General features: G+C 43.7%; 3 protein-coding genes across 5 annotated transcripts in view; 1 reads left to right on the top strand and 2 right to left on the bottom strand.

Annotated features, from left to right (window-relative positions):
- Window positions 1-328: 328 nt before the first annotated feature.
- On the bottom strand, window positions 329-2,338 carry LOC108027443 (zinc finger protein 454). The gene is made up of 4 exons (XM_017098895.3): window positions 2,066-2,338; window positions 1,386-2,002; window positions 932-1,066; window positions 329-803 (listed from the first exon to the last, which is right to left on the bottom strand). Exons 1-4 carry the CDS (start codon window positions 2,207-2,209, stop codon window positions 533-535), a joined length of 1,167 nt encoding a protein of 388 aa, XP_016954384.1. The 5' UTR covers window positions 2,210-2,338; the 3' UTR covers window positions 329-532.
- Window positions 2,339-2,922: 584 nt separating this feature from the next.
- On the top strand, window positions 2,923-9,581 carry LOC108027306 (uncharacterized). Its single transcript, XM_017098699.3, has 4 exons — window positions 2,923-4,138; window positions 4,205-4,447; window positions 4,712-5,147; window positions 5,203-9,581. Exons 1-4 carry the CDS (start codon window positions 3,372-3,374, stop codon window positions 7,609-7,611), a joined length of 3,855 nt encoding a protein of 1,284 aa, XP_016954188.1. The 5' UTR covers window positions 2,923-3,371; the 3' UTR covers window positions 7,612-9,581.
- Window positions 9,582-11,874: 2,293 nt separating this feature from the next.
- LOC108027192 (histone-lysine N-methyltransferase, H3 lysine-79 specific) overlaps window positions 11,875-13,584 on the bottom strand; it is a 40,947-nt gene continuing 39,237 nt past the window's right edge. For 2 of the 3 annotated variants that reach the window (XM_050888818.1, XM_017098494.3), the window contains one exon: window positions 11,875-13,396. In XM_050888818.1, the coding sequence (XP_050744775.1) occupies window positions 12,369-13,396 (1,028 nt within the window). In that variant the 3' untranslated portion in view covers window positions 11,875-12,368. The remainder of the gene's footprint in view (window positions 13,397-13,584) is intronic. The other variant, XR_001768314.3, reaches the window with a different exon arrangement.

Below are 13,584 nucleotides of genomic sequence, written 5' to 3'. Positions count from 1 at the left end.
TTTTCCCAATTTCATTTTATTTTCTCGCGACATGTAGCCACCCATATTTATTGCATAATTTTCAGAATAACTCCCGCACGCACACACACTCCCCAAACATTGATTGAACAAATAAACAAACGCGAATATTTCCCGGCACTTCAACATCGTTGTGATTTTAGCTCCCTGGGCAACTCAATTCATGACCCAAATAATGAGCCTTAAAAAGCATATGGTTAAATTAAATGACATGATGTATTAATGTCTCAGCAAACCACTCCCACGTACCTCATTTCTCATAGAAATTGGTATCACAGAATAATAATTTTTCGGTAGTCGACCAGACAAGTTATTTTCGCCAAAAACTTTAATATCAGAAATAGCTTAATATAATCGTTCTAACAAAAATAACTCTTATTTTATACGAATCAAGTTCCTAAAAGAAGAGCTATAGCTAGCGTTGAAGGTAGGACTAAGAGTTTTGTGGGATAAAACTTGGGAATTATACAGTGTTATATAAAAATTAAACAAAGATCTTTTTAAGTGTATTGCGTCAATGAGCTTCAATTCTGATCTCGTGCGCGTCCTCTTCCTCAGCCACCATTTCCACCTTCATGTTCTCGGCCAGCATCACTGCGTTCTGGTGCAGCTTGGTCTCCTCGTGCTGACGCATGTGATGCAGCAAGCGGAAGTCCTTGTGGCAATACTCGCATCGATACAGCTTGATGTCCGTATGGATGAGCTCGTGTTTGGTCAGAGAGTGAGCGTAGGCGAAAGCTTTATCGCACACCTTGCAGACGTAAGGCTTGATGCCACGGTGAACACTATATGGAGGTGGGCAATTAGATAATCGAAATAAATTAGAGGTAATTTCTAGAGGAAGCAATTTTACGCTACTATTCAGATGCTTCGTAGTTTCCAGAAACCACAATAATTTTACTGCAATACTCACTTTTCATGGGACTTCAGGACACTCTCGTAGAAGAACTGTCGGCTGCAGAAGCTGCATTTATAAGGTTTGCTGCCCGTGTGGGAGTACATGTGCTTCCTCAGCTGCTCGCGCACCTGGAACTTGGCATCACACAGTCTGCAAAGGTAAAGGCGTTGTGTTATTTGTAGAAGAGATTTTTTTTTCTATTGTTTTAATTTAACACATGAGTGAGAGAAATCGAAAAATATTAATACTGTGTAAGTCTAAGTTGCGTAAAAATAATTTTACATTTACTTCTCATAACTTAAAATGCGAATAAGGTGTCACTCTTCTAGTAAACTAGATACACACTAAAAAATTGTTGAGTTTAAGATATTAAAGAGGACTTTTAGGTAGATATTCCGTAAAATTAACTACTAATGTTGTTTAGTTCCACTTATAACTGATATTAAAGTGCTGTACCATCTGAACTTACTCGCATGCATACTGGCAGACTGCGTCATGGCGCCGGCGGTGCTCCATCATCCGGCCGCGCTTCTCATAGAAGTTTCCGCAGACGTCGCAGATGTAGCCGCCCTTCTCGGTGCCGTCGGATGTGGTCAGAGAGTTCATGCCACGGCGAATGCGACTGCGGCGGGCTTTCAGGCTGGCCTTTGCCGCCTCCTGAAGAGCCAGTTGCTGGGAGGGAGTCTCCTCGTACTGCTTCTCGGCCTCCAAGACGACCTCACTCTGGTCGGGGTTCATGTCGATGGTGTAGTTCTCCTCCAGGTACTCAATGGTGTCGCCCATGCACTCCTGCTGCTCGCTGGCATCCACCTCTAGGTACTCCTCCTGCACCTTTGCGTCGTGTTGCTCCTCCTCCCCAGTGGTGGTCTCCTCCAGAATATACATATCCTCGTCGCATTGCTGCTGCGTGCCCTCCTCCTCCTTGATCAGCATCTCATCGGCATCGTCTATCCAGCCGAGTTCCCGACAGTAGTCCTCGATCTCGGCCTGCTTGCGCAGCGCCTTCTCGCGGAACTGGTAGGCCATGTTGAGCTCCACCTTGCAGGACTTGCAGATGCCGTCCGGGATCTGTTCCCTGTCGTTGAGCTGTGGATGGTGGTTCCGTAATGTGGTCAGTGTGATCCTTGCCAGGATGCGAGTGGCACTCACCTTGCTGTACGAGTCACCCAGGAGTTGGATCAACATCTCGTTCGGCGTCTCCTCGCCCTCTTCGCGGCACTCGTCCAGGCGCTGCAGTCGCACACTGGGCTCCAGGCAGACCCGGCAGGTTTGTGGTGTAAGTGCGCCGCGCATCCTTGGTTTCTACTCGCAATTTAATTAAAAGAACCGCTCGCACAGTATTTTAGTGTTAAAATTTGTGTTGCTGAAGTGTTGTGTAAAGCGACTGAAAAAAGAAACGCAGAGGCATCGCCATTTTATTTGCCAGGGATACAGAAACACATCTCGCTGCACAGTGATTCATTTCTCTGGTACGCGCAGCAGTGCAAATGGGTTGGCAAATTATACAAAATTATATGGTTTTGTTTTAAAAAGTATATGATAACATGTAGTATTATAGTCAATTACGGTAGCACCTTGCTTTAATCTTATGGTAATTCTTTAGTTTCCCCTTTGTTTTTTAATCTTATATAAATAAAACATATAATAATACAACAAATTTATAGATTTCACCGACCAATCAAGCGTTTACTAAATTGAGAATAAATTTATAAATAGCTTTATACTACTGGAAAATATTATTTAGTAACAAAATTGTGGTAAAACATATTATGAACTAGTTCATTAGTTTGGTTCCCCGAAACAGTAGCGATAACGATAGCAGCAAGTTTATTAAAAGGCTCATGCTGCAGGTTCTTAATCAATAGCGAATTGTTTTTAAATTAATCACGTATTTACACCCAAATAAGGATTAAGCAAACACATTTTTTATAAAAAATTTGCGAATACAACACCGTGTTTACATTCGGAAGTCGTGGCAAAAAAAGGTTCATATTGCGCCGCGACGATCTGGCAACGCCGCATATTTTTCGAGACGCAGAACGCAAGATATTCCTTATCTCTCTCGTAAAAAATGGATTATTTCGCTTCGATCGGTGCGTATCTGGGAAAATCGAATGCTCGTCGGCAGTAGAGAAGGCCACGCACTTTTCACGCCCCACGCCCAGCGCCCCCGCCCGAGGGGAAAATGGGAAAGCAACATTATCTGGCATCCGTATCTTCGTCCGTCGCAGCCGTCAAAATGTTCGTCGCGCCAGTTATCGACTCGGCAATCTCCATCTCCTAAAGCACACACACTCAATCGCACGCAGCCCAGCACACAGGCACGCACACAGCTACGTAACCTGCCAGCGGAAGCGCCCCTAATCTTGGCCAGAAACCACAGCAGCAACAACAACAGCGAAGGAGCAGCAGCAGGCGGAGGGAAACGGAGGCGCCGCTAGCACTAGCACCTAACATGTCCGAGAAGCACGGCCAGCTGGGTGCGCAGTGGATGAAATCAGCGGCGCCAGCAGCATCAGCACAAGCCTCCAATTCCATCCCCATAAATCTACCTATTCCCGTAGCGCTTCCTCTCCAGAAACCCAATGCCAATCCCTATGGCAACTGCAACCTACAGCCTGCTGATATTGTCTACAATGCAAACCGATTTCAAGGACCTGCTATCCATGCCAAGGCCTCACCCTTGACCATTACGCCCGTGGGCCCTGGCGGAGGAGCTCCTGCCGCCGCCCAGATCTCGCCCACGAGCCACACCCATGTACCTGTACCTGTAGCCACGCCCAGCGGCTTCGTGCCGCCTCCGTTTCCCAACGCCGCCGGCGGCAGTGGTCCAGTCTCCACTTCCGTGCTCTCCCCGAACCCCTTTGCCACAGCAGCGGGAAACGCTGCTGCCGGTCTGGCCTTCGCCAATGCCTTCACCTTCAACACAGCCCAGCAACTGGGTCTGGGCAAGATCATGCACGCTATGGGCGGAGCCGCTGGAGGAGTGTCAACGGTATCAGTACCAGTCACCACAAGTCCAGCAGCAGCTGCTCCTTCGGCTCCCACAATAAGTGGCCAGCGCCATCCCAATGAGAGCGTGCCAGCGGCCAGTGGAGTGATCAACTCCACTATTGCTGAGAATGTGATGAATGCTTTAGGAAGCTCGAACTCAGCGGGGGCTGCAGTGCCAAGTGAGGAGAAGATGCGAAGAGTGCAGCAAGTGATTGAGGCCAGCTTGGAGTGAGTAACCAAAAAAGCCAAAGATCTGGGCTTCCCTTTTTAATTGACGTGCTTCTTCCTTTTCAGCGACAATTCCAAGCTGCAGATCTCGCAGATTCTTGAACGAGTCTCCGGATTGAAGCCCATTGAGAAGCTATTCCTTTATCTTCGATTGCCGGGCGAGTGTGCGGACACAGATCCATTGCGGCAGCCTCAGAACCCCCTGGGAACACGCTCGGAAATTAACCACACCATCAATTGGGTGCGTTCCCATCTGGAGCATGATGCGCAGGTGTCCATACCCAAGCAAGATGTGTACAACGATTACATGTAAGTATTATTTTGGGTCAGCTTTCAGTCAAATTGGAATAGATCCCCCCAAGAAAAAGCAATTGAACTGAGTAGTTTTAATACTGATTTATATTGTCTATTTTATATATGTAGTAATAAATATTCATTATGGCCTTGTAATAGCCATGCTAAGACTAAGAATTCAACAAAATTCATGGAAAAATTCATCCTTTTTTTTAACTACAAATAATGAAAATTTACCTAATAAGATGTTACAAATAATTACTATTTTCTTTTACACAGAGTATATTGCGAACGCCTCAGCATCAAACCTCTTTCCACGGCAGATTTCGGTAAGGTTATGAAGCAGGTCTTTCCAGGCGTGCGTCCTCGGAGACTCGGAACGCGGGGCAACTCTCGCTACTGCTATGCGGCAATGCGGAAGACGACCAAGCTGACTCCCCCACAACTCCCTCAGCTGTGCAAGACGGAGCAGACCTTAGGGGGCGATAGCACTGCCGATTCCACTCAGCCGCCAAACGCATCATGCTTAGGTGGATTACCGACTGCCGGAGGTGATTCTGAATGCTGGGATGTGGTGCGCAGCTGGGCAGAAAAGTTGCTAAACACTAAGCTAGAAAGCGTGGCGGACCTAAGCGCCCGCATCAGGAGCAACAATGCAACAGTTTCCGCAAAAAAATACACACCCCGTGAACCCAAGGAAAAGAGGGTTTTGGCGGTAAGTGATAACAAATTTCTGATCAAGAGATTCCTAATAGTATTTCCCTTTAAAGGACATTGGCCCCCTGAAGAAGCGACGTAAAAAGAAACGCAAAGGCTCCACATCCTCGGAGTCCAGCTGCAATCAATTAGTTACTGGTCAGGACGCGGGCAGCAGCCAGGAGGCCAGTGACGAACAACTAATGAAGATCAAGCAGGAGATCATAGATTCACCCATCCAGCTCCAGCAACCGCCTATAGGCTACCTGCAACAGGTCACGCCAATGAACCTGGCCACAGATCAGCGGAGCAGCAGCGCTGTGCGCAACCTTACGCCGAAAATTTTGGAGATGGGCTCTCCGGCCGCAGTGCTCACCCGGCAGGAAGCCTCACCCACGGGAATAGTCATCAAGGACGAGGTGGAAGACTACACCTCCAACATTTTTTGCAAGAAGGTCTTAAAGGCGCAGCAGACGAAAGGGTTCTGGGCCAACTCACCAAGCAGCGGGACAACGGGCGGTGGTGGTCTACTGGTTCCTCCAACAATCACTACCACCTCGGCCACGCCCCCGCCGCCGAGCTCTGGAAATTCCCCAGTTCCAGGACCGGGACTTTCCATGGGCCCGCCCTCACAGATGATGAACTCAAGTTCAGTGAGCCCGTCAAGCAGCGTGGACACCATTCCCAAAGTAGCCTCCCGAAACCAAATGATGATCCTGAGGGCCAAACGTTTAATGGCTGCGGAGAATGCCGCCTTGGCAGCGGCTACCGAAGATTCCGGACTGCCCGAGAATCTGGGATTGCCTAGAGAGCGAGTTATCAGCATCTGTAACATGGACAAGCATGAACTGGATGACTACTTTCTGCCTGGCGAGGATGAAGAGAACTCCGAGGAGCCCGACAACGAGCTGCTCCAATATTTTCAGATGGGAGACGCTGAGGAAAAACAACTGAATTCCTTGGATGCTGCCGAACAGAATAGGAATCCACAAGAGCCAACGACGATGGGCTCTGCGCCGGAGGCGATGCCTGCTCCCGGTCGCGGAGCAGCTGTCGTCGCCGCTGCAGCAGCGATGCTGGCGCCGGTGCCAGCGCCTTCGATGCCGCACGGACAGGCTGCAGTGGGTTCTGCCTCAGCGTCTCTGGCCCTAATGTCAAAAAAGCATCAACAGCAACATCAGCAACAGAACCTGCAGCAGCAGTTGCAGCGTTCCAAGCAGCTGCCGATTATTAGCAACAACAAGAGAAAAATCAGCCTCAGCAACGCCTCAAGCAACGGTAGCAACAAGAACTGCATTTTCCTGCCCATTTCACCAAATACCAATGGATCATCGGCGACAACAGCAGCGGCAGGAACGGCAGTGTCCAGTCAAAATTGCTTCGCCAGTCCGGGGTTGACTAGGATGAGGCAAAGACCCAACATATTGAGCAAACAACAATCGCTAGACTGCGACAACCGTGATCCCATGATTGGAGCTCATCGCAAGGGTCGAGGCTATGTGTATAGCTATCCGACAAGCACGTCTGCCTCCGCTCCACCGAGTCCATCGCTTTTTCAGCAGTGGTCAGGTGGAAACTGGTCATTGGGCGGCGGGAATTTGTCCAACTTTGCGGACAGCAGCCACAGTGCCGACCCGCTGGTCAACCAAAACTCTATGGACCTAGAGACGAGTCTGGCGCTCACGGGAGCAAATGACCTGGATTCGTCAGAGATGCAACGCTCACAATCGGTGCCGTTGTCTCAGTTGCAACGGAGGAGCAGCCAACAATCACCTAGTTTGAATTTTTACTCGGAGAACAGCAACAGTCAGCAGTCTGCGCCGCTTAACGAAGCAGGATTGCTTTACGAGGAGGTGGGCGTGAGTTCTCTGCTCTCGCCCAATTTTAACAGAAAGTTTAATAGCATGACGCAACAGACGGCCACCACGTGCAGCTCCTCGGCGGGCTCATCCTCCGGCTACAGCAGCGGCGGGTCTGCAGGAATAGTTTCGCGATCGGTGCCCTCAACTCCGCTGCCCCACCAGCAGCAAAATAGCCTTGCATCATTGAATGGAGGTGCAGGTACAACAGCCAGTGGTGGAGGAGTCTTAGGAATTGGAAATGGAGGCAGTTCCGGAGCTGGAAATGGTTTCTTCGCTATCGCGGACACCTTTAACTGGGAAGGATCAACGGCCAATAGTAGCCAGTTGGGCTACGGCGCACATTCTTACAGTGCCCGCAATCCACTGGACATATCCAAGTCCATGCCAACGACGCCGATCGCAACACACCGTTTCCGCTACAGTCCTGCAGATGTGCATCGCGATTATCTTATAAACGGCAACACCATCGATTGCTTGCCTTCATCCGCCTTTGCTGCGGGAGGTGCTACGGATCCTACTTTGGCTCTAAGCACGGACACCCTCATAGATGACAGTGCGCCAGGCAGTGCCGATGTGGTCGAGGCGATAATCGGTGTACCTGGCATACTCGACGACTTTTAGGATTTGCATGAAGAGAAAGCTCAGGAGATCAAAATATCAGAGCGGCAGAACACTGATGAGGTGGAGGGGGACGAAGTCCAGTCGGCTGCAAAGGAGGACGCTAATGTGGTGGCATGTCTGCTGCAGCATGTCGACCAATTATAGAACCTCCAATCTTCTGCTTGCTGCCGAATGATGTCTCTGTAATTGTGTTATCTAAAATGTCGATTGCAATTGTTCTGGTCTCGGTTATGTAGATTCAGAGACTGGAACATGAACATGTGAAATCGTCCTCACATGAGCTTTCTCTTCGTGCCACTCGCTAGCTAAGTAAAATTCAACAAAATCCTATCTTCCCTCTGTCTTAACTAATCAACAGCTTAACTGTGCCTCTAATTGGTTTCAAGAAGTGTCCAACAGCATTAGAGGTTTGTGCTTGAGCCGACTTCTGTAGTCTAACATTACCCTCAGGCCCTCGTTGTATGTATGCAATTTGCATATTGTTATAATTACTAAATATTAACATTAACAATAACACACAGATGACGATGGCGGGTGCCCTTGCTGTATGTAGTTACATAGTTTTATTGTTGAACAACATTACAAATGAAACGAACTTAAAGTCTGAATGAAGGAAACGTGTGCAGCGGTTTTAAAAACGAAACAAATTTACAAAACGTATCTGTAAACGAATGTACATCTAGAACTTAGAACTAAACCTCGGCGCTCGACGAGTTTGTCTTCCTGCGACCCCCGACTGTACATATATAAGCATATATATATATATTTCTAGAGGGATTTCCAAAAGGATTTTAAAGGGGGTCGCGGCGAATCAGTCTCAGTTCAAAATTGTCAAATTTAATTGTGTGTTTGTATGGTGTTGTGAGGTATCAAGAGTAACGAGCTTCGTCAATTGTTCATTCACTTATTGGCCTCCTGGGAGAGGTCCTTCGATTTTACTAACCCAACCCCGATCTACATATTCTCTTTGTTACACTTTACCTATCTTTAACTGTCTACTTTAAACGCTTTTGATTCTTCGACTAGTCGTAAGTGTTTGTTTGTTATACTTGTTTATTATTTTTGTTTAGCTCGCGCCTGGTCGGTCCGATCTGCGCAAGTTACTTTAGTTGTGCTTTCAATGTATTTTGTATGATGTCTGCAATTCAAGTTTTCTAATGCCTGAATATCTAGTTGTAATGTCGTTTCTTGTGCCCAGTTTACCAGTGTTTAGTTTCTTTCTAGCGATTTGAACAAAGTTTAGCTTTAAACCTTCCTATTAATAATTCACATTGCAAATGAATGTTATTTTGTTTGTAAAACAAAGTAAAACACAAACCCCGAACCTATTTTTGTTCTAAAACAAATGATTCCGCTCCCGAAAGCAGAACATTTTTTTTTTAAATGTAAAGAACATAAATCATAAATGTGCCTCAGGCTTTATTGTAAAACAAATATATACCATAACAAAATATTCATACAAACATACAAAATGCTTAAAAAAACAAAAGTGAAAACAAAGAAAAACATAAATAGATTAATAGAACGTTATACGAGTATAATTAAATATACACTCATTTACAACAACCAAGGATAGGGAATCAAATGAATTTGTTAGAACCACAGATTCAACCAGTAGATCTTATATAGTCAACAAGAAAATGATTCAATTACCAGAACTGCACCCATAGCCTAAAGTAAACATTGTCAGCTAAATTCTAAAATAATAAGCAAACCAATTAACGATTATTTATTTTTAAGCAGCGCCACTTACCCCGCAGTACGTTTGAACAACAAACAACAATACACGAGTAAGCAATAGCAATAGCCCTAAGTATGGTAAATAAATAAAACATATTGTCACCGGGAACACTTTAGATGAGATATATGCAATTATACAGAAACAATGCATTAAAGTTAAACGAACCAAAACTGTACTTTTTTATAAGACATTTGAATGACATAAAATACAGATAACAGAAACGAAAGAATGCGATTTCATTGGTTCGGTGGGACTGCCCGTTGGCGTTCAGAGATGTTGGAACCATTCCTTTTCTTTACTTCTTCGCTGGCTGGAAATTTGAGTTCCCGATCAGCTTATCAATTTTAAGTGATCACTGTAGTTATCTATGGAAATCGGCATAAGCAAATGCTGGACATATTTTACAGTTTAGGTGTCAGTCAATAAATAATTATAAAATTAATAACTACAGAAACCCTCGAAATAAATCTGACCCAACAATGCAGGGTGATGATTGTACCTGCTTAATTTACTGTATTTTTATTAATTTTAATTCGAAATTCTTAAATATATAAATAATGATATTCCCAATATTATGAAATAATATGTCAAAAAACATCGAAGCTATAGTTTGTTTCATATTATTTTCCCACCCATTTCCGATTCTTCCTATTACAGCTATATGATATACATAGTCGTTCGATTTTTATCAAAATAAATTCGAAATTCAGAACTATTTAAAAAATGTTATTTCCAAGCGTAGGAGGCTATATGTTAAAAACACGAAAAATATAATTTTTATACCCTTGCAGAGGGTATATATATCTTTAGTGTTTTTTAACATATAACCTACGCTTGGAAATAAAATTTTTTTTATTAGTTCTGATTTTCGAACTAAATTTTATTAAAATCGGATGACTATATCATATAGCTGCCAAACGAACCATCGGAAAATTGGTGGAAGAATAATATACAAAATGATGTCTTTGGTGTTTCTCCTCGATCGTCCGATTTCGATCAAATTTAATTCGAAATTCATAACTAATTGAGGAATGTTATTCCCAAGCGTATAAGTTTATATATTAAAAAACACCAAAGATATAAAAAAAACATATAATTGTCCAAACCGATAGCTTTAAAACTGAGGAACTAATTTGCGTAGAAACGGAGGGACAGACGGAAATGACTCTTTAAAGTGACCCCTCCATTCCAAACTATATTAAATAAACTAGCAATTGCGGTAATTATACTTTAATATTTTTTATTAAACGTTTAAGTTTAAAATAATAATATGCAATTAATGTTTGTTAAATATACATAATAATACCTTTAATTTTAATATGCGTGTGTGCTCATTTAATGTATTTTCCGTTTTCACTCTCAGAAAATGTAACTCTTACGTTCTTCGTTTATTGTTTTATGTAAATTTTACATGTAAATTTAACTATTAATAATATTTCATTTTATATGCATTTTACATGACATTTTTAATAGCGCCAAAATAATATTTCATTTGCTACAACTCTTGTTTATTGCGCCACATTCTTTTCCGACTTTTCTCGGGATCAGTATAATATTTTACGTATAAAAATCATTTTGCGCCTTGATGTACATATGTACTTGTTTCATTAATATAGTTATTTTTTATTTACTCTTTTATTACTCGTATTACTCACTACGCTAATAGCACATTTGAATTTCCCATTATTCGCTATAAGTACTGTTGATCATATAAGTTTTATAGTTCTTTATGTTTTGCTAAATATTTGTTGTTTATGCTGGTTTATTAAATGCTTGTAAATCATTTATTTCTTTGTTTTCGGTTTACTGGATTCCTGATATTTTTAGCTCCCACACTGCTCGCTCGTATATAATATATATATGTATATATTTTGTATATGCCTGCTATAATATAATATAATTTATAAAATTGTTGTTTATCTCGCTGAGGTGGAAAATTCATTAATTTATAAGGTTACTTGTTGTTCTGCTTCTTTTGCTGCTGTTGCGGTTGCGAATGCATGTTGCTTGTATACGTTATCTAACTTCCTCTACTTCAGTTTAGAATTATTGTTTTGCGATTAATCTGTTAAAGTACTTGTATATCATCTGCTTGCTGTTTGAGCACACTCAGTACCTCAAATACTTATGTTCCTATATGCGGGCGGAAATTATAACAAAAAAGTATAAATAAATCAGAAACCGGTTTTAATTTATAATTTGACAAATAAGTGGAAATCGATTGTGCCATATATGGATACATTTTCTGTGTAGTAAAAGTGCTGATCAAATATTGAAATACTGTTGCAAAGTCCCTAAAAGTAATGTGAAATTTTTGCAACATTGACTTATTTAATTTCTATATACATTCACATAGTGGAAGCCACGTTCCTTTAACACATCTTCGTCGACTTGAAAGCAGGAACGGTTTTGAAATTTAGGGGTTGGTCCCAATTCAACTTGGCAGAACTGTAACAGCATTTGTTTCTGAAAGAATCGATTATAGCCAAATCAAAGAAATATGAATAACGAAAGAAACAAAATCGGTGTAATTAGTTTACAGTTTTATTTCAAAATAATAAAGACAAAACACTCAACTTATGGGCAAACGTAATTAAACAATAATTCAAATTAAATACATAATGATAATAGTTGGTAGACGGTAAAAAGAAGTCAGTAACATTGTTCATCAGCAGTTGGTTTGTTTTCTGTTCAACCTTATAAAGAAATATAGTACGAAAAACTTTCCTAGTCTAATTAGAGTTATCAAAGAAATAAAAACACACTGGTGATAAAAGAGCTTGTGGATAGCAATAATTAAATAAAACAAGGCAATTTAAGAGCTGGGCTATACAATAAGTTAGCTATGCATACACAATTCATTTAGTTAAAATTACAAAATCTTCATTAAATACAGTATAATTCACAGGATCCAGCGCGATCCATTTACAAAAGCTAAAAAGCATCAAAGTATTGCATACTTTTCTGGTTATCCCTCCCTTCCATTCAGCAAATTGAACTAAATTAGTTTACTAAATTAATTACTCGTTGTGGTGGTTGAGTTGTTGTTAATGTTCATGTTGTTATTGGGGTGCAGCAGGTCGCCCGTTTGGCTGCGACTGTCCATGGACCAGTCCCAGTCCTTGCCCTTTGGTCGGAACTTGGAGGATTTGTGGTGGTGCTGCTGCTGCTGATGATTGAAGCCGCTATGGTGCGGAGATGATTTTTCCTTTGGCGACTTTCCTGATTTGCTCACAAGGGGTGCAGGCGCGTTTGCCACATTATTGACGACAGGCAGGTTCGGTGGACCGTTTCCAGCCGCATCTGCTGCCGTGGGTGGTGCACTGGAGTTGGAGTAGGCCAGCAGCTCGTCGCAGTCGTACTCCCAGTTCCGTTCGCAGAACTTCTTCTTGTAGTGCTTCTCCGAACTGCTCTTCGACTTACGCTGGTACTTCAGCGGTATGCCGCTTAGGTCCCCAGACAGCAAAGGTCCGCTGGCCAAAGGCGGAGTGGCTACGCTGGCTGCACTGGGACTCGGAGTTCTAGGCAATCCAACGTCGGAGAGCGGCGGCGACTCGATGGCACTGGGATCCACCGGGGACACGGTTTTTACTGAGCTGCCAGCATGCAGCGAGGAGGATGCAGAAGATTTCATGCTACTATCACTCAGGTGATCGGACAGGTGATGCTGCTGCTGTTGGTGCTGCGCCGGCAACTGCGGCTGCTGCGGCGGATGATTGCTGTTTCCACTGCCGCTGATGTTGTGCTGGGCATGGTGGTTGTACAGACTGTTGCTGCTGCTGCCGCCGCTTCCAATGGGCAGCTCCAGTTGCGAGGAGCTGGAGGAGGTGGACAAAAACGTGCGCACAGCATCCGAGTTGCTGCTGCTGTGCGTTATGCCAGAGTCCGGCGAAGTGTTGCAACTAATCGAAGCTGGAACCGTATCGCCATCAATGCTTCGCCTGGTCTTATCCAATTCAGTGCTGGCGAAGGCCACCAGGCGGTCGAAACCGGAGCTGACCCGGTGCTGCCAGTGGGATTCATCATCGGCGGCAATAACATCATCTGGGAAAGTGAGCAAACATTGTCATTAGTTATCTCATCAAAGTGTTTGATAACAGTGCGAAAATTTCAATTGGGTTTGGGTGATGTGGTGAGTACTGGTGGATTTTTGGAGGAATTCAGTCGGAAAGGGTCATAGGGATAACACAGGCGATAGAGCGCGGTGTCCTAAGCCTTGTCCATATTTAAAT

The sequence above is a fragment of the Drosophila biarmipes genome, chromosome 3R (genome assembly GCF_025231255.1).
Source record: "Drosophila biarmipes strain raj3 chromosome 3R, RU_DBia_V1.1, whole genome shotgun sequence".
NCBI classification, from domain to species: domain Eukaryota; kingdom Metazoa; phylum Arthropoda; class Insecta; order Diptera; family Drosophilidae; genus Drosophila; species Drosophila biarmipes.
Note: the sequence above shows the minus strand (reverse complement) of the source record. Positions and strands in the feature narration are given on the sequence as shown.

Bases quoted from the DNA above. Each gene is read 5' to 3' on its own strand.
- LOC108027443 (XM_017098895.3), bottom strand. From the start codon at position 2,209: ATGCGCGGCGCACTTACACCACAAACCTGCCGGGTCTGCCTGGAGCCC. The intron at 2,003-2,065 runs GTGAGTGCCACT...CACCATCCACAG, and splicing joins TGGGTGACTCGTACAGCAAG to CTCAACGACAGGGAACAGAT. The intron at 804-931 runs GTGAGTATTGCA...ACCTCCATATAG, and splicing joins GTCCTGAAGTCCCATGAAAA to TGTTCACCGTGGCATCAAGC.
- LOC108027306 (XM_017098699.3), top strand. From the start codon at position 3,372: ATGTCCGAGAAGCACGGCCAGCTGGGTGCGCAGTGGATGAAATCAGCG. The intron at 4,139-4,204 runs GTGAGTAACCAA...CTTCCTTTTCAG, and splicing joins GTGATTGAGGCCAGCTTGGA to CGACAATTCCAAGCTGCAGA. The intron at 5,148-5,202 runs GTAAGTGATAAC...TTCCCTTTAAAG, and splicing joins AGGAAAAGAGGGTTTTGGCG to GACATTGGCCCCCTGAAGAA.